A 21,296-nucleotide genomic window follows, 5' to 3' on the forward strand; every position below is an offset into this window, starting at 1 on the left:
AGTAAGATACCAATTACATAGACCACTTCTAGTTGGCGTTTCGAGATTAAACACTCCAGATTTTAATTTCGACCTACAGAAATCGTAATTGTGTAAACTGCATCCAATTTGGTGCAGTATTTTTTGTGTGATGCCAGAACAAACAGACTGACAGATCATGTCAATTTTTCTTACATATCTCCTCGGTATTGTCTAGTAAGAATTATATATAACTTATCCTCAAAATCCCTTCGCGCTCGTCTACCCGCTCCAGCGGATCCTGTACCGTCCATGCTGCTAGATTGTGGAATGTTCTTCCCACACCTAACCGTGCGAGTCAAGCATATTATAAATATTTTTTAAGAATAAAGATAATTTTCTATTTTTATGAACTTATTTATTTATTTGTTTTTGTAGGAATAATTATATATGTATGTATGTGTAAGTATATATAGATATATAATTAGTTATGTATAGACTATTTTTTTTTTGTTTGAAAATTGTCACAATATTGTACGCCGCTTTACCCGCTGACATTGATGCTCCTTTCCACTTTGAATTTGTTAAAAGAGAACTCTTTTAGAGTTAAGCTCGTCTTTGTAGATTTACTTATAGCTATCATATTTTTATGTATTATCAGTGTGCACAATAAAGTATAAATAAATATGAGTATGTATATATATGTAAGTGGATGAAATCCATCGTGAAATCTAGATCTAGTCAGTAGCTTGCACTCACAACAGGGTCCATTAGAGCCCGGTATCGTTTTACGCGGCTAAATTGTGGAACAACGCGCCTTCATCGCCGAACGGATCGAGTGTCGGCGTTCTTGCTTGCATTCTGTGACGGATCGACGCGATGTCGTATTCGTGTTGGTAACAAAGACTCTTTAGTATTTTATATAGATGTTTTATATAATATATTACACCCATTTTAATTAGTTCATTTTAAGTATCCGAGTATTTATCACTAGCAATGTATGAGGGGGATCTATGTTCGGCGATTGACAATGGAGAGATTGAATGAGGATGAATCGGGTCAATTTAGAGGTGTAGTCAATATTTATTTTGCTAAAATAATACTTTTCAATTATTTTGTTGCCTATTTATTACCTAGCTGGCATATGTCTAATATTATTATATCTAGGGCACTGATTTGTTTATCTCTATATATCTTATCTAATTTTGTAATTTTAATTCTGTGGTATTAGTAGGTTCTAAATTTATTAAGTAAAATATTTATATTTACAAAAATAGATACAATATCAAACGAGACTATGTTATTATATATCCACTCTGAGAATAGTAAACATGGGATATTTAACAGTTGATATAGGTATGACGTTTTAATAATACGGTATGTGCCCAATTCCCACTCTTTACTTGTAACATGCGAATCGTAATGAAATTTGGCATTATCGCCTTTTCGTTTGATTTACCTAGTAAGTTCATTAATTCGACCTCTCCAAAAGTACATTAACATCAGGCAACTATTTTTTAAATAATTTTAAAAATTGTCCACATTTCCTTTTTTATTCAAATAACATAGAACTGCAGCTTTAATTTTAAATATTACTATTTTAATACAACGAGAAGAATCTGTCTCCAAACAGTTCGTTGACCTGTTCAGAAGTAGAAGACCAAAATAGACTTCAGTCCTGCTTCATTTTAGCTACCTAGCTCTCTCTGAATAGCTTACTTATTAACAGTGTGCATAGAAACAATTATAACATTATAAAGTATTGTAAATTTAGTTAGGTGTTAGTAACATAAGTATGGGCTTATCTTTTACCACTTAATCACTCGTAATAAATCTTCAAATGTTACATGCACATATTGCGTGAAATAATAGGTACATCGCTAGCTTGCCCATGATCTGAATGCGATTAACTTTCAGTGAATCGTGAACTTACTTATCTTGTCGCGTGGCTGCCGAATGTACGGCAGTTCTCAAAAAAATTGTCATCGAGTGTAATTCAGCGTATCTCATGTGTATGTGTTCTACGTCACGACCACGAGTGCGCCGCCGCTGTCCCGCCGGCGAGGCGGTTTGTATCATTCGCGCGACGACTATCGTACCAAGCGAACACACCGAGCGTCCTCCACACACCGCCCCCGCATCTAACACGCGATCAGCTGTTTTGAGTGTAACAAACAACACATACCGGCGAATCTCTTGATTTGTTTGACAACATTACTCGCATCTACACTTTCTCGCATCATGGTAAGCACCGGTGGATCAGTGATTGTGCTAAGTGAACAAGTGTGTGCCGACTTGCAAGTGATCAAATTGCACGTAGATTTCATTCTTACGATCGTGTTGATGGTACGGAAAGTGCCATAAAAATATCGTCATAAATAAACAATGACTCGCGACCTTCGGTTAAAAACAAATCTGTGCGTATCCGAAACTGAAAAGCGTTCTCATTTGAAATTCAATTTAGATTTCAATTGATAATAATCAAAACCGTCTACCTTCAATTTGAATTTATCAATACTAAGTCTGATGCAGTGGTCTCAATTTTACAGTTTATATGTCGTGTTGAACAATTCGTTGTCAAAAACAACTCTGTAATACCTACTAGTTGTTTACCATGGCTTAGCAACTCGTTGTCTTCCGTTTTCGGAATAATTTCTTGATTAAAAAGTGTAAATTGTAGTCATATTTGTGATCCGAAGCTTAGATTATTTGAGAAAATAACTTTAGCTTAATTGAAGAATTTTAAAAATCGATTTAAAATAACTACTAACATATAAAGAAACAAATTTAATATAAATATAAAACTTAGAAGTTTTTTTAGTCTTATTACTGCGAGGAATCTCCTACACGACAAGCATGTTGCATCTTCGGAGCTTCGTAACGTGTGTCGTTATGCCCATCGTGTGATCGAGTGTTTGCTAAGACCATAGCTAAAATTAACGAACTCCGCCCCCCACTGTCCTCATCCATCAATTACATAACCGCATCACGGCGGCCTTGACTCCTGCGCAGCTTCTCGGTACACTCGCCATTGGCATCGCATCGATTCAGTTTAATTTCAATGTCGTTAAAGCTAATTTAACCAATTTCAATAGTGACACAAAATCAATAAAAAAAGTAACTTAAAAAAGATTTTTTTCATTTCCAAGTTATCAATAGTGAACACGTTCTATAGTAAAATCAAACCATTTCAAAATTAACTCCAATTTTGATCTATTTGGAAGTATGTTTTGACATAATACAAAATAACGTTAACAAATTAGGTTCGCAGTTAAACATTTTATTCCACGAAAGAAAAAATACATTTTAGTGAAGGCCGATTCGTGTCGATGGGAAAAGAATCATTAAAATAAATTCCGCATTGGCAAAGATACCCATAACGTAACACATAGAAAATACCGTCGGATCTTTTCCTTTTTTTGAAGCCATTTAAAAATAACATTTTTTAACGTTTTTATTATTTTAATTTGGCCTTCAATCTCGCCAAATATTTGTCAGGTGATAATTTTTCTTCTGGCTTTAAACACAGTAATTGATTCTTATTTGTTAATTCTCACTTGTACAATATTGTATCGTTATCTCTATGTTTACAAAATTATGATTTCAATACAAACTTAATCTACTTTCGTATCGACAAATCAACAAATTGTATTATTGCAGCGTATCATTCTATGTTGCATTATCTTTATTTATTTTTGTTTTCCCTTTATATTTTATAATTTATTTCCACAAAGTTGTGTTCATATCAAATTTCAGATATTTGATCAACTATCCAAGAATCGAATTTTGGAATGTTCACAGAGTAAATTAAATGTTAATTGTTGAACATTCGATTTGTAACTACGAGTTAACATATGAGTTGACGTCAATTCGTCCTCGGCCGTGGCAGATGTAATTGTTGAATTGCGTGGCTCGCTGAACAGTATCACGGCCAAGGTCACTGCCGAACAGCTGTTCCGCCTCTTTATATCCAGATGTTCTTATACTTTAGAAACACTATCTCAGTTTAATTGATTTTTTTCTCTAGTACAACCCCCTTCACGTTACATCTCTTGACTTGTTATTATAAAGATACATTTTTGTTATATTTTTCAATTAAAAATTTCTTCGAATGTATAATTTTATGTTAAAATATTCTTGTGACTTTTTCCTCGATGTCAAACTGTCAAACAAAAAAAAAAACAAGCTAAAGTGCAGTTACATAAAAGTTTTTTTACCAGCTTACTTTGGTTGAGATAGGCTCTAATCACAATGTTATGCCTGCAATCGATACGGAACCCGACGCGTGTTTTGACTGCGCGCGCAAGTAATTTCACTACGATTCTGGTGAATGGCCCCGACGGCATGGTGGATACAGGGAGGGTCAGATCGTACAAGGTCGCTAACAAGGCCGTCCTTACTATCTTCCTTATGTCTCTTTCTATCACGATCGTTACCTATATGCCTTTCTCTCTCAACAGATTCCCTTACAAAACGGCGCGTAAATGCAGCATCCAAATAAAACACTTTCGTTTTTGTGTCTGTATCGTAATGATCGTAGTGAGCCAGAGGTCTGTTTCTTTCTATAGTTCTATATTGTAGTATACAAATATTTATAATATTAATAGATGTTATCAACTCAATCTTATACTATTAATTACAATACAATAATTAATTAATAAATAATATTTGCTGAGTATAATTTACAGCAATATACAAAGTCGGCCCGAACTGCCTGGATTTTGTTTATCAGAGACAAATTTGAACTACAATCAACAAGTTTATCTTTGTCCCATAAGGTCAATTCCTAAATTATCTCGTTTGATTTTTCTTTTTATAAATTAGAGAGAATTATTTGTACTCAATCCTACTGCCTAGTGTCACTTCAAATGAAATTTATCTCTAGAAGTGTACACTCTCAAGTAATTATTTTCTTCGTCATAAATATATTTCACATTTCAGTATTCTGTTTAGTTTTATCGTGTACATGTTTATATTGATAAAACATCGGTTGTTATTAAATGTTCATTCTGTACTATCTACTGCTCTTATATTGTTTTCCTCCGCAACAATAAAATTATCTTGAACTCGATAACTTGTGTTATCATCTTTACCGACTTTTGTAATAGTTTTAGTATATAGCACATTATTGTTGTCAGTTTTTTAGTCGTTTTTAATATTTAACTCCTATAAGTATGTCATAACAAAATGACGTCTATTTATAATTAGAATTGTTATAATCTTATTTTACTCAATATAAGTAAATTATATTTTTTTAGAAATACGTAATTTGACCTATTATTAAATAATATACTTTATATAAACTTATTATTTAAAATTTGTGTGGACAAGTATTAATGTAATCGTTCTCTAATAATAAATTTGTGACAATCAAAGAAAGGAACGGTCCTATACATTGAAGACTTACTGTGAAATGCAAATGCAATAAAAAACATTTTAGATCGCAATAAAAATAGAGAATTTTCAAATGCGATTAACTATAATTATATTCTATATTTAAAAGGCAATGTATATGGTTTAACATTCTATGCATTCTAAATGCACGTAGCACTATAAGACCTTTTTCGGCAGTCGCTTGAAATTCATGATATCAGTATAAAAAATTCCATTCATTTCTGTCCTCTAAATGAGCTATTGCTTATTTTTATGTAATTATTAGGCCATAAAAACTACTTAAGGGAAAATAACTGCAAATAATGTATCAATTTTACAACATCACCTGTGTTGAATGAAAGTTTGTAATAATATAGAAATTTCATTCTTATTTTAATTTTTTCAATAAGAGATACTCTACGTAATTAGTAGTAATTTTAGATTTTTGTTAATTTAATTATGTTATTAAGTATTTATCTATTAATTCCGTCTTACAACCTTTTTTCACATACAAAAGTCTATACCTACATTACGTACTACAAGTTAGTGCTCATCTGTAAGCGGCCTTGGGTATTATTAACTGATTAGATTCTATTATACGTGTACCTTACTGAGCTTGCTTTATAAACATAGGTACTATATATGATATATAATGTACTATATTTACACTTAGATACTTCGCAAGGTAACACATTTCAATTAACACTACATATGTTCGATTCTCTGTAGACTAATAATCATGCAATTGTCATTGTAAGTCGGTACACATTATGTATGTATCACAGTCGATAGACCATAAGTTGCCTTATGGCAACGTAGTTTTACTATCTATTACATTATTTTCACAGCGGTATCGAGTCCAAAGATGAGGTGTTTGCTGCACACCAAGTGCAGTACGCGGACTTGAAACCTGTTGTCATTCAGAACACAGCTACTCGGGCCGCTGCTATTTGTCCGCCCATTGAAGTTGCAAACGGTACAATAGTACCTGCTCCGATTCCGGAAGAGGAACGCCCCATACCGGTCACAGAGCTCATATTTGCGCCGAGAAAGAAGGAAATGAACAAAGGCTTTCTCATGTTTTCATCAGACGAAGGACTTACAAGTGAGTGGTACCTTAAAGTATTTGTTTGCTTTGATCTTTAAAATTTAAGGTTTGCTTACTTTGTTTTTTATTGTAAGTTACCTAACATCTATTTAAAAGAAACTTTATTTTTAGTGCTTAAAGACGAGCCGGAAGATCTGACTCATTTGGCTCCAACGGCCGGTGATACCTGCATCCCTCTCGAAGACAATTCTTTCTTTTTCGATGAATTTATACTTAATGATAATTACTGCAGTTTGTTGGGTGACGATCTTACTAATACGTCGCCAGATTCTTTAACTACGGATTCCTTGATGTTATCTTCGCCTGAACCGCAGGTATGTAAAAGATAGATGCTGTACATTGCATTCTGCCATATTTGATATATCTTTATATACAAAATGGTCTCTAATTACTTTATTTATATTTTAGGAAACTGAATCATCATGCGAGCAGTCATCCTTACTAACAGATTTATCGTTAGACACCTTTGACAGTGCAAGGTCAGACAACGATATCGATGACACAAATTCGCCTTTTATTCCATTGAGCGATGAACTTCCTGTACTGGAACCAGCAGTTATGTGGGGTGCTTTACCTGACAATGTCAGTTTAGCAAGACCACAACCCTCAGAGTCATATTCAACCTCGCCAGCGCCAGCGTTACAGCGCTTACTCGCGGCACCGAATACGGGCCCGCCACCACAGGATCTCATTTCTAATATTTACTCGGACCAAGGTATAATTGACAAACAATTACAGTTCAGTTGTTTATTCAAGTTTTTTTATGAAATGATTGTATCAAGTTGCTTTTATTTTAGGTATAATTCCAAGTAAGAGTATCGCACCATGGGACACTGGGGTTAAGAGAGTAATGAAACAAGAAGAGGTACATAAGGCAAAACGTGCGAAGCGCAGTCCTTCACCGCAACAAACGTCGTCTCCAAGCAAACAGTCCTCGAGTGTCCTCATGAACCTCCTGGTGAGCGGCTGCGATGTCGACGCTGGCTACATTTGTGTGGTGCAGTGTCGGCCGCGTCAAAAAGCTAAAGCCTGAGGCGTGAACTTCGTCTAAAGACAAAAAACTGTGATAATGCACGTCCAGTGTTCAATCGATAAATGCCTAAATATTTTTCCATTTTTCAATCTCAGACTATAAATCTGGTTGGACTTAATACGAATTAAAAGTACCGTGCCGTCGAAAGTTGTGATATGTTTGTTACATTTATGCGGTTGTATGGGAATACTGTGACGATGTCATGGACTCCAATATGCTAATGACGTATTAAACATATGTCGTGATGAGCCAGATAAATTCTGTGAAGATTTATGCACGTACCATTCACGAACGGTGGTGGTGTTGTAAAAAATTCTTCCACGGACAATCTCGTGCTATTGCCCTGTAATATGGGCGCATTCACTATCATTTTAGATTTATATTTTTAAGTAATATTAAAAGCAATCGTCCCTGTAGTTGTTTATTCTAATACTTACGTTAAACGTCGTGTTAAGTTAAATATCGTATTGGTAATGTGATCAATGAATTGTTCCTAGGTTACTTAGTTACCGTGCTCTCATTGTGGGCATCTCGCCGCGCACTCAGTCTTATGTTCGTAGTTCGAACCGAGTCAATATTTGTAGGTTTATTATGTACCTATCGGTATAGGTTTACGCTATTTATTTGTTTAATTTAATTCGCTTTTAGTAAACATTATTGGCATTTTTTATATCGAAGTAGATATCAACTTTACAATGGATATCTTATAGTATTTTTTGTGATGCTCGTTATTTACATTCATTCAAAATTTATATCGTAGTGTTTATAGTTCCGAGAAAATGGATATGTTAAATGTTTATAATTGTTCCCAGTGCTAAATGATGCAAAGTACAACTTAGAACAAAGTTGACTATAAAAGTTTTATATGTTACATACATTTTAATGACCTTTTCAGTGAAATCTGTATTAGTTTTAAATGTCAGTGGGGATTTCCTGCGGTGAAATTTAGAATTATATTATAATAATATGCTTCTCCGTTGTCATTTTTAAATTCGGAACTTCAGAACTTGTAAAATATGTAGATATACAAACATCGATCTTGTTATGTATGGTGTAAATGAATGATATGTAATTAAATGTTTTTCTTCATGAAATAAACATTGAAATGAAATGAACAAAGATTCGAATGGTAAATTAAAAGAAACAAATACAAGAAGTGGTAAAAAGGTGCACGCATTATTTTTCTTCCTTCCATCCTAATTTCCTATCCGAGTATTAGCTTTAAATGTGGATATTTGGGTATTCTTTCAATAAATTGGTCATATTTAAGTGAACTATGGTGGTGATGAATATTACTTAAATTTCTATATAAAAATGTTATGATTTTGTCTAAGTTAAAAAATATTAGAAGTTGAATAACTTTAATTATGAAATAAGTATTTTATTGGTACTAGTAAGAACTATACGAGTATTGAATATAAATTTATTATTTAATACAAAGTAATGCTAATACTATTCTATATTAAACATATTTTAATAAAAATAGAGTGAGAATATATTTAAAATCGGCTAAGAAAAATTTTCTTTTTATCCCACTTACAATAATTGAGGGTAATGTTTTAGTGTATGTACGTATGAACGAATCTTTGGCACAAATTGTAATAAGTAGTTTGTCTGCTTCTGATAAACGGTATGCCAGTAGATTTGTCTTAATTGAAGGAGTGATATACTACACGACAGTGTAAAAAAATCCGGCAACCTTAAACTGTCAAACTGAGCTGAAAGGTCCGTTTTTACGACTTTACGACATCTAATTATTTAAAAATAAAAAAATATTATTTCAAAATGGGCATGTATGTATATTTTTTATTGTATCTTTAGCTTTAAGCCGATTTTGATAATTTCTTTTTGCAATTATTAGTATTTATTCCCGTATTGTTCCTAAATTAATTTTATCATGATTGAAGTGTTTTTTGCAAAGCAAATTTTGAAATTATTTTACACAACAGGTAATTAATACATAAAGACAATAATTTCATTGACCAAATTATATAGAAATGTTTCTAACATTTGATACAATAGGTATTATTCAGTGAAACATTCAATTAACAATAGAAATAAATAGGATCGACCTTTGTTTATTATATTATCAGGGCCACTTATCAAAACGTTACAATTTAAATGGTTACTTATAATTTAGACGGAGAACCTCAATATATATTAAAACTATACAATAAGCAGGAAACGGGTATTTAGTCCATGAAGAACGTAAAGTGCCTTATTCTATGTATCAGGAATATGATCTATCATTTTATTACAATTCGTTCAATTCTGCTAAACATTTAAGTGATTGAGTAACGTCCAAACTTTTATACAAATTTTCAAATTTAAAACATTTGTGGCTGAGAAAGAAGGGTTATAAGATTTCCATGCCCATCAGTGGGATTTTAAGTTATAGTAATTGATAGCTTTATTACCCCACTGCTGAATCATAAGTTCCTAATCGATTACCTTGGTGATGCAGCAACTTGACACTACATTACAATTATTATATATTATAATTATATTGCTAATATTATAAACATGAAAGTGAATTTGTTTGTTTGTTCGTTATCTAATAGCGCCATAACGTTTTAAACAATTATTATGAAATTTGGTATATACATACTATATGGAATGGAGATGGTTAAAATTTGGAACTAGACAGAGCTTTATTTTTAGGTCTATTTATTTACTCGTGTTTGTACGTATGGTTCTTTGTAACCACGTAGCAACAATAACTATTTTGACGAATCAGGTAATTCGACTCGTTTTACAGCTAGGTGTAACACTGAATACCTATTTGAAATATAGCCAAGCCACGAAATATTTCGGCAATGACTTTTGGAAACTTGGGACTTTTGTCACGCCACGTTTGTGACAAAGATATCTCAAAGAGAAATGAAATAAGAACAGCAGATTGCCAGAATTAGATAAATATTAACTCATAATTGATGAAACAAATACAATACCATAATGTATATGTTAGCAACGATAGGGGTTTGAAAATCTCAATGTCTTCATCGAATTTGATGCTGACCGTACAATTAATCACATGACTACTTATCTACAATAGATACCGTTATCTCTCATTAGGACAACCTTGATTTACGAGAATAGGTCGGCCCCTCGAGGGGAATCGTCAATAAGTCCTGCTAATGTCAGAACGTTAAGGGCCCCTTACAAGTAATCAGTGTAACACGGAAGTACCAATTACCAAGGTTGCACGCTCGGTATAAAGTGGTCCTTTAATTTTAGTATGTAATCTCACATGGAAATAGTGGATTGGGATGTTGGAAAAGAAAGTAGAAAAGTTCTTAAAACAATTCGCGTACAAACTAAACTATAGGTAGGGTACTATTTATTCCGGTCTGATTGACCGGGATAAATTTATCTCGATCACGCAGACAAAGTCGCGGTTAAAAACTAGTATAAGTTTTACTAGCCACTACTGAATACCTAAAATAGAAATTGTTATAGTCGACAATACAAATACAGTCGAATTGAGAACTCCTTTTTGAAAACGGTTAGAAATAAATTATGACTAGATCTATACAAGGGTTGATAACCTAAACACAATCAATAGTCACACGGGGCCTTTGATGATACCTACCGCCGATGATAAGTTTATATAGGTACCTATATAATTTAGTTACTAGGTAATAACCTCAGATGAATTACATACTCTGTAATAACTAAGTAATTACAAAATTTACCTACTAAATATGAACCAACGTAATGTACGCTTGAGACAAATTATAATAAATTAATGTCTGTCAATTGTCGATTGCAAAAAAACAATAATCGAAATCGGCGTAGCATTGTTGGAACTATTACGTAGTAGCTATGTTTAGATGGCTATATTTCAGTTTGAAGGGTGGTGAAGACATCAATCCTCAGAAATAACAATGCATAATGTACCATGGTCGTCACGGCGTATTGCGATGCCTATGGTGCTACTCATATCTATAGACAACGCTTAGCACTTCCCATCTAGTAGTTTTATTGTTGTTTGCTATTTCAAGTTGTTTCGGAACATGTGACGTAATGTCACTGAATTCAACTGCTTATAGCTGGGAGGGAAGAGTCTGTTAGTAATGCAAACTACCAATCTCATTGCTAGCAATATACCCTTGTCAGGTCGACATCTTTTTTAATAGATGATAATGGAAGTGTTACCTTACCAGAGCTTTTTTTTTATACAACTTAGAATGGCAAACAAGCTGACGGCCCACCTGATGGAAAGTGGTAACCGTCGCCTATAGACATGAGCAGTACCATGGACATAACAGAGTATACTGTTTCGCCCATGATACCCCCCATGCGTTGCCATTCCTGAGGACTCGTATGTTATTCTTCTGTACCCAGTAAATTCACGCCATATCCCACCCTTCAAACTGAAACACAGCTGCTTCACGGTTGAAACACGAATGGGATAGAGGTACCCAAGCAATCGACTTTTGTACAAAGTCTCCTTCTGGTATCGCTATACATACGTTGACAGGGCACTAGTGTGGGGTAATTGGTGAGGTTCAAAAGGCAGATCAATTAGTCCAGCGTGATGAATTGTTTTAGAAATAAGCATGATGGTTTCCAGAGAAGGGCGGAGGACTGGGCGTGTAGGTTGACCTATTAGGGTATATTACTAATAATGGTGCTGTTAGACCCAATTATTAACAATCTCTTTCCCCCTATAGTTGCCCATTATCTTATAAAAATGTCTATCACTTTAATATATTATAATATCAGTAGCAGTTGACCATTAAATTCTATTATTCTCTTAGTATTGTAATAAAAAGAAATAGTAATACACATAGTTTACTCAGGCATTTCGTATCACGCATTGAGACCTAACTCCGAAATCTGATATTACTCATAATAACCTATATGAAATGTATATGTTTGAAAATATTTTTTATTCATAAGCCCTTTTAACAGAAGTTACGAGACATAGGTATTTTCATAAGTTTTATTAGTTTAGTCTATGCTTAACATGTCGTATAAGAGTGATCTAGATTCTAGACTGATAGGTACTGATAAAATATTTTTATTCACAGAATAGTATCTAGCATCAGTAATTACTTACTGATACGTCGGTCGGTCGTGGAAGTTATTGTAATAGATTTCGTAGTTGCAAATAAAAATATAAAGTCAGATTCTAATGACGTGATGAGGTCGCTAAAAATTCAACGGATAAATTTAATTTTTTTTTTTACATTCATCGCCACCATAGTTATGTATCACTGTTGTCGTAGTGTCTAGTATTCCCACAATTAAGACAAATTATTACAAGTACGTTTTATACTTTGCAAAAAAAAACAACGAGTTTTGACGTTGTAAAAGATGCCCACTAATTACAAAATATTTCGTACACTCATTTGACTGAAAATAATTGAAGAACGCGAATTAACACTAAATTTATTCGATTTAGAATTGATGATAGAATCGTGTAAATTGGTCACATAAAATACAAGCAAATTAAGAACCTCCTTCTATTGGATGTCGCAGTACCAATTAAAGTACCTACACGCTATGCCAAAAATCCAAATAAATTATGTTTATATATGTACATTACAACATTACATTTGGTAGTGGCAAAAATTACTCATACACTTTATTTTTCTAAAGCAAGAAATGTTAATTATACAGTGTGTTTGTGAACAACAACTGTTTGAACAAATGAAACGTATAAAATAATATTCCGCGATAATAATTATTTACAAGAGTTAAAGTTTTAATTTAGATAATGATATATTTTTAACTGACATGGTTGATATCGTAATAAAACTTACAGGATATTATCAACGTCTTTCCCGAGTTCATTCTAGTCGATTCGAGATCCCAGTAATCTGTATTTAATAATAATAATTCTCGAAAATTTTATCATTCTTATGAATAACAAAATCTAACAGTATTTTCGAAAAATTCATCAAGTTATTTTAGGATGTAGGATTATAACGCTAAAGATTCGGCCACAGCAAAAAACCAACCAAATTGGAAAACCAGTACATAAGATCCGATCCAAGTGTGACATATAAGCCTTTATTCTCACTGCATAATAATTTCTATTATGATGCAGAAGATTCTAGAACTTTTGTATAACGATTTTGCTCTTGTATAAATTATGTAAATGTACATGGCATATTCAATTTCTAAACAAATTCCATTATCCACAGTAAAGCTAATACTCGCTCCTAACCTGACTAGGTATGATTTTTTAACAACGTGCATCTTTTTACCAGTATTACATATTATCCATATTACACATGACACCCTTAGTGCTGCAAGAGTCCATAGGCTACAATGACCGTTACAATTACTATCAGACGGGCTATGTTTGTTTGTCGCCTTCATGGTATAAAAAAAACATTACACGCTATATTTTAAGTGTGAAAGTTAACATTAAATTAGACTATTTCGTTAAAAATATTAATTGATACATTATCTGTTTACAGGACGTACCACAGCAATTACCAGCGCATAACAACGCCCGTTCCGACTACCAAGTGATAATCAATCACCAGAAATTCTCCACACAGAAACCCCTAGACAGAAGTAATATACCGGTGCCCGTTATTAACATGCAAACAGTACCAAACAAACAAGTAACCAATAGCACCAATAGCCCCATTACCAACATAATGAACATGAACATAAATAATAATGTCATGTCACCCTTAACTCTCAATATAGGGAGTCCTATGTATTCCCTACCGTCAAGTCCAAATACACCCAATTACAGCCCAGCAATGAGTCCAGCTCAAAGAGTTCTGAGTCCTTATTCCACTCCTCAGTCTATGTCGCCTGTGGGTAAGTACAATCAAATGTACAGCCCTAATAATAGACTGTTGTCCCCGGCTACAGTGATACAAGGCAGTGACCCGTACCTATCAAATAAGATGCAGGCGAGTCCGAGTTTCCCGCTACCGACGGGCGATTTACTGCTGGACAACAACGTATCCCTCACATCGGATTTCTGGACCGAGTCAGAATTATTGCAAGGCGCAAACGATCTACTCTCGGCATTTGACGACGTTAAATTAGCTTAGTGCTTCTAGTAATTTGAGTGATTTCTTTGGAAGATTCGATGTAATTTAAAACCAAAATTTAATGTAATTTAACAATTATGAAATCTTTTAAAATACCGATAACGTATTTTACTGTTTTGTATTCATTTCCAATTTTATTGACATCTGTACAGATTCTGAGGCAGGGTATTGAAGTATTGTTTAATTAAAACGTAAGCTTCTAGCAGAAATCACTCAAATGCAATGAAAGAACGGAATTCTTTACATGCTAAAAATAAATGTCAAAGGGATTCCACGCTGAGTGCCCACGCTGTTATTACACTGTAGCCTGTTTCCATTTAACTTGTTTGTAACGTGAAGAAGCTACAATTTATCTGTTGTGCGTATCGCATGCTATAATAACAACATACGTTAAAACTCTAAATAGTTGGCCGTGGCTTTGGGGCTTCGCAGTGCCACTACGAAAACATCATCTGTTTATCATTTCATATTATTCAATAACAACTAACGTGTACAATCATTAAATTATATATTTGAAAATCTATAATTATGATCACATTAATGTTCAAATTTTACTGACTTAGGTCTTATTTCGTGAAGCCCATTTCACTAGTTTCTGGATTAGTATTATTTAATTTAATTTCGCTGCTATTGGTCTACGTGAGACTACAAAATTTTATTATGGGAAATTGATCCACCTTGGTAAAGATTTTCCTTATAAAACATTGTAAGTTTTCGTATCATTTCTCAAAAACCTTATTTATTATTGCCTTTGCTAATTTATTAATATTTTTCTAAAATCCATTCCAGTATATAATTAAAGTTTGGTTTTTCTTTTCGGTCTATATACTGTTTATGGAATTTGCAGACTAAACAGCTTTCGTTATAGTTAGTCTAACATTCAAAGAGTTGTATAAGCAGATTTACTTCATTTTATAGTTCGATTCTGCCGCTAGTTTTCCTTTTACCAAATACTTCTGTTGTTGTTGTTTTAATTTTACTTCTCTCGTCGATTCTAGTTCAATTTATATTGGCTACTATATAATTTCAGAGGGCAATAAACCATCGACGTGACTTAGAGACGGTATATTACTATTTAACAATGAATTATGGTGTTAGCAGGTTTTTGTACACAATACGTTGGTAGAATTATATTATAGATACAATATTATATAGAGATATATTTTAGTATTAAGGTATTAATAGTTATAAGGTAAATGTTCAGACATATTTATAAGTGGTTTTAAATTTTAAATGAAAACATACATGATGTTGCTTATACTTAAAATAAAGTATGTTAAATTAATTCTGCAATTTTACATTGAAAATACGGACATTTAAAAGTTTTTTGGATTTTATTATTACAATTTGATTTTTTTCGATAGTTTGCTAGGGGATGTGGTGGACTAAACACACTGTGTTTATGGGAAACTCGATTTATTAATAGTTTTTCGAGAACTGTTTCTCTAGAAAAAAGTTCAATTTTACTGTTAGAACATTCCTTTAAAATGATGTTAATGATTTAGATTTCACTCTGTATTTTAAGATTTTGTTAAAATCGACTCATGAGGACAAAAACGTGGGACCAACACGGGAGTACACTCAATCTTATTGCAAAAATGATGATCAAAATCGGTGCAATGATCAAAATGAGTCTGCAATGTTTTCGCCAATACTTGACAAAGACATTGCATGCTCATAAAAATAAAAGTAGGTGATCTACACCACTCTAAAGTTGAAAATTGTTTGCAGAGTAGAAATGGTACAGTGGTTCCATGACAACATTTTTACTTTATGACAAGTTTTTTAATAGAAATAATATAAATAACCTTATATACACATATATCTAATTTAATAGTGTACTATATAAACACACAATTTTCATCCTACTTCAATAGGTGTAGATTATCAGTTCATCTACTTTTTTTTCATATGACTTCAAAATAGAAAATATTGTATAACCGTCAGTTACAAACTGATTTGGAAATTTCTAATCTAAAATAATATTCTTTTAAAATTAATTTTTTAGAACATTACCTTAATAAAATTTTTAATGTTGTCATCCTTCGTAATTTCTGTAACGATTTTGATTACTCTTTTGTACAAAATTGAAGTTAGTATTATAACAAAATCTTAACCTTAGTTCCATAACTATTGAATGGATTTCATAAAAATGCCTTGTATGAAATGATATTAATAATAAAATCATAAAACTTGACAGAACGACTATGTTGCGATTTATATCAAGTCTTCTAAATTAAATGAAAAATAGGAGAAAAATAAAATAATTTTATTAAATATATCATAATTATTTGTCTAATGTAATACAATATTAATTTTTAAAAACATTTGATTTATAAAAACGATTAATGTGAAAGAAAATTGGCATATGTAAAATTTTGATGCAGTATAATTCTTTGAAATATTTTGTTATAATGAATTAATTTTTAATATACGATGGGAATAGTTTATGTTATGTAACTTATATTTTACGAACAAAATATATACTCACTTAGAGAAATAAGCAAACCTCACTTCACGATATTGTTTCCAATAGTTTACTTTTGGACCCTTGTCAAACCATAAAGTACAACTAGATCGAAAGTGGAAACTACTTCATATTGGTAACTATCAAAACCACTACATGAAGTTATGACTAGATTCACACTGTAATGTACATCACGGTACGTTCACGGTCTAATTTTGATTTTGAAATATTATCAAATAAACACTTCGTATTGATCTTGAGTGGAACTTGACTGTAACAAATAACATAAATAATACACATTGTTTCTTAAATAACAATGCCAATGTACTGAGCAGGGCTTATCTAGCCGCCGAACTGTCGTTTTTCACTCGAAAGCTAGTCAAGAGTGATTTATTGTACTAATCATTTCGCCATCCATCCTTCTGAGACGACCCTAAACAGAAAATTTGAATTGATATTAGCATACTGTCTGTCTTAGGGTAAATTGTCACTGTAGCCTATTGACGGCTGCAAATACTAAGGCCGTCACGTGCGTATTGTCAACCCTGAATAAAACTTAACTCATCCTTTTTAAAGAAGCCTACACTATAGTCTTTAGTGAAAACCTCAGAAGGGAGCTCATTCCACAGCCTGAGTGTTTACAGCTTATATTTTTATCTATTATGTATGTATATGTATTTCCAATTTAATGGGTATGTAATATAATTTAATATGTCCATCAATTAACCATACATCAAGCTCTATTAAATTAGATACTAGATGGCCCTCTATGATATATCCAGAGCTATTATTTTGATCTAGTTGTGCAATATTCAGCCGATTTCACATTTGATAATTCGCACTGAGAATACTTAAAATGTGATGAAGTGAGGGTTACTTCATTAAGTTTAAATCTCAGCCATTGATTTTTATTACATTACATTTTGAAAACTAACGCAAAATTTCAATATCATTCCGTCAGTGATTTCAAAATTGTGTTTGACAATATTTAAATCAAGCTTCTAGCACAATAAATAGGTGTTCTCATTGCTTACGACTTGTAAATCTCAATAATATTAATTTTAATCCACAGAGTTCATTTTTTATCCATAAAAGAACAGAGATACCCAAAGAAATTCTGATAGGTGGCTTATTTAAGTACGCTTAAACCGCTGCACAAAAATCAAAAGAGAAATCGGCTGATGCTTTTTTTATAATATATATAAGCACATTCGTGACAAACAGATAATAAACTAAAGCACCATATACACGAAGAGATTTATCTCCTACATCAAACGAAACGATAATAGTAACAATCTGTCTTTATATTTTCTTTCAACCACACAAAATCGGTTGATTTTAAGATCCCACACGAATTGCAACGATTATCGTTCCGTATATAGAGCTAAAGATAAAAGATACTGTTTGTACTCTCGTATATGGTGTCTTAATTTCATATATTGCTTTCTTTGCCTCTTATTTATCTGTCCGTCTGTATGTGTTTGTAACCATAGATTACTAGGTACACTTGTTTACAATCAAAAATATTTCTTTATAAAACAATTACATTAGTGCCCTCTATTAAATATTGTTGAGACTTCTTTATCTGGTTAATAATGAGAATACCGCGATAAACTAGTGCTTCGAAACATCACTAGAGGGCACTTATAAGAATATATCCTTTATCACTGTTTTCAAGTACAATGAATCGTAAAATGACATCCAATGTAATGCAATCTTTCTTCTTTAATCTCGTTAGATTATTTTATGTAGCGTATTTTTTTAGTATGTTAATAACCTTAATATTAAGTTGGGATTGTTACAGTCTATAAGTATATATTAGTGTGTACCGATGTTGTATTTTGTGTTCGAAATACGTGTATATTCCTGCGGCATGTTTGAACACCTAGTTATAAAATATATAATTTAATTATATAGAGGTGCATACCGTACATTTGATTGTCATTATTGAATCTAAACACAGCTAAACACGTGAAAGGGTTATATTAGATAAATCGTAAAATAAGTTACCTTGTGTTGCTTTTTTTAATCTACTCTACAATCCATTTACTTCAGAAACAAATATATATTAGAAAAATCTATATTAAACATTTACTTCTTATTACCGATTCTTATTTATCAGACCATTAGATTTATTATAAAATTTGTAAAATCAATATTTAATTGTACACTAAACTTACTCTTAATAAGCCAATTTCATAAAAATAATATTTTAAAATATTATTACTACAACAGTTGACCTGATACGGATACATGATGTAGGGGAGACCGGGGTAAGATGGGATACTTAAGAGAAAAAATATCATAATGCAGAAATAAAAAGGTTTAATATAATCCGCTTACAAAAAAAGGAACAATTACAGTTTCAATTTAAATAATTATAATGTTTTATGGCGCAAAATCACATACATTACATTTTATGACGTAATTATAATATTCTTAAGACTAATGTTACTGTATGTGCCTATTTTTATCTTTTAAGCTTACACTGTGTAGGGAAACAAACATACTGCCAATTTTCATTATTTTATCTACTATATAATTGTCTTATTGTTATTATTATACTGTCCATTCTTGTGCCATAGATAAATGTCACATAAAATTGGATTTCAAAAAATTTTATCTAATTTATATATTATAATTACACCAATATAAAAATTCTATCTAAGTAAACAAATTATTATTATCAAATTCAATAAAAAATTGTACATAAAATAATAAACATGTTTATATTACTATTTTAGATATTATAATAATTGTCAAGCAATCATGGTTTTATTGATTACCTTTTTATTAAAATACAATACTAGGTAATGTAACTAAAGTTTTACCGAATGGAAGATTGAATGTAAAACACGAGTAGCGCCCTCTATTTAATTTGTCTATATGGACCCTAGTATCAGTCCGTATAGACAAATGAATCGAAAGTTATTTGATAGTATAAAACAATTTTTAATTGCTTTTACTACAAATGATTTCACAGCTCTATAGTAGTATATGGGTCAATGATATAAGCGAAGCCAAAAACTTTTGGGGTGGGTTGTGATAGGAAAAGGTGTACCTATGTAGTATGTAGAGTTAATTCGGCCTATGTACAGTCAATCTCGTACAAATGTTCGGTCGGCCGCTGGCAACACCGACGAGTTTGTAATGTGTGTGTGTGTGTAATGTGGCCGTGGGTTTATACCAGGGATCTGCTTCAAGGCCTCAAGTCTTTACCTCTTTTTATTGATAATGAATGCTTAGACCTCGAATCTACAAGAAAAGTCTCCTTGGTGTATGCTGTTCGCCGAAGACATTATTCTTGTTGGTAGGAATGGAATTGAAGTCCAGAGTACACTGGTAGTAACAACAAAGTCTAGAGAGTTTTAGCTCGAAAATCAACAGAACTAAAACTAAATATATGTTCTGCGATTTCGGCAGTCAGATAGTTTGACAGTACTACTTTTTTTTAATAGGTGATAATGGTATGGTAATCCTGCCTGCACTATCGGTATACACTGGCAGGGCACCAGTTATAGATGACTGATGAGGATGAAAGCAGGTCAGTTAGCCCATCCTGACGAATTCAACTAGAATTAACCACGATGGTTTCCAGGAATAACCACGTGGAGGTCGGCCTGACATGGTATATTGCTAGTAAATGGACTTTAGCCCCATTTCTAACAATCTCTTCCCCTCCTGACGGTACTACAATAAAGCACTAAATTAAGTCAAGATGAATGATAATGCGACAGGTTACGGCAACCACCCGAGTCTCTCGAATTCCCCTTAAACTTGAGGGAAAATCTTACAAGAGCATAATCCGGGCTGTTGTCTTATACAGATCGGAGCGTTGGCCCGCAAAGGTGACGGATAAAAGGTGACTGCATTTGACTGAGGTGCCAATGTTATGATGGATGTGGTGTGACAAGAATGGACAAAATTAAAAATGAGTATATTAGACGAACTATGAGTGTACCGCCAGTGATAGAAAAGTTAAGGAGCAACCGCCTGACTTGATACGGATACATGATGTAGGGGAGACCGGGGTAAGATGGGATACTTAAGAGAAAAAATATCATAATGCAGAAATAAAAAGGTTTAATATAATCCGCTTACAAAAAAAGGAACAATTACAGTTTCAATTTAAATAATTATAATGTTTTATGGCGCAAAATCACATACTTTTTTGCCAAATAGGCATTATATGACACATGTCAAATATCCCGTCTTGCCCCATCATCGGGGCAAAATGGGAAATGCCATGGGGCATAATGAGTACACAATAATCTGGCTGGCAACGTAATTATATTATAACGTAATTTATGTGTACAATGGGGTGGTGTG

The 21,296-nt window shown here is 32.6% G+C and overlaps 1 protein-coding gene across 3 annotated transcripts in view; it reads left to right on the top strand.

Moving 5' to 3' along the window:
- The window catches only part of LOC113519898 (hypoxia-inducible factor 1-alpha-like), a 134,681-nt gene extending 114,947 nt beyond the window's left edge, over positions 1-19,734 (top strand). For all 3 annotated transcript variants that reach the window (XM_026905118.3, XM_026905115.3, XM_026905116.3), the window contains exons 8-12: positions 6,180-6,436; positions 6,551-6,753; positions 6,848-7,154; positions 7,237-7,397; positions 13,907-19,734. In XM_026905118.3, coding sequence (XP_026760919.2) covers positions 6,180-6,436; positions 6,551-6,753; positions 6,848-7,154; positions 7,237-7,397; positions 13,907-14,500 — 1,522 coding nt within the window. In that variant the 3' untranslated portion in view covers positions 14,501-19,734. The remainder of the gene's footprint in view (positions 1-6,179; positions 6,437-6,550; positions 6,754-6,847; positions 7,155-7,236; positions 7,398-13,906) is intronic.
- The last annotated feature ends 1,562 nt before the right edge of the window (positions 19,735-21,296 follow it).

Source organism: Galleria mellonella, unplaced genomic scaffold, assembly GCF_026898425.1.
Source record: "Galleria mellonella isolate WM207_F2 unplaced genomic scaffold, CSIRO_AGI_GalMel_v1 utg65, whole genome shotgun sequence".
In the NCBI taxonomy this organism is placed as follows: Eukaryota; Metazoa; Arthropoda; class Insecta; order Lepidoptera; family Pyralidae; genus Galleria; species Galleria mellonella.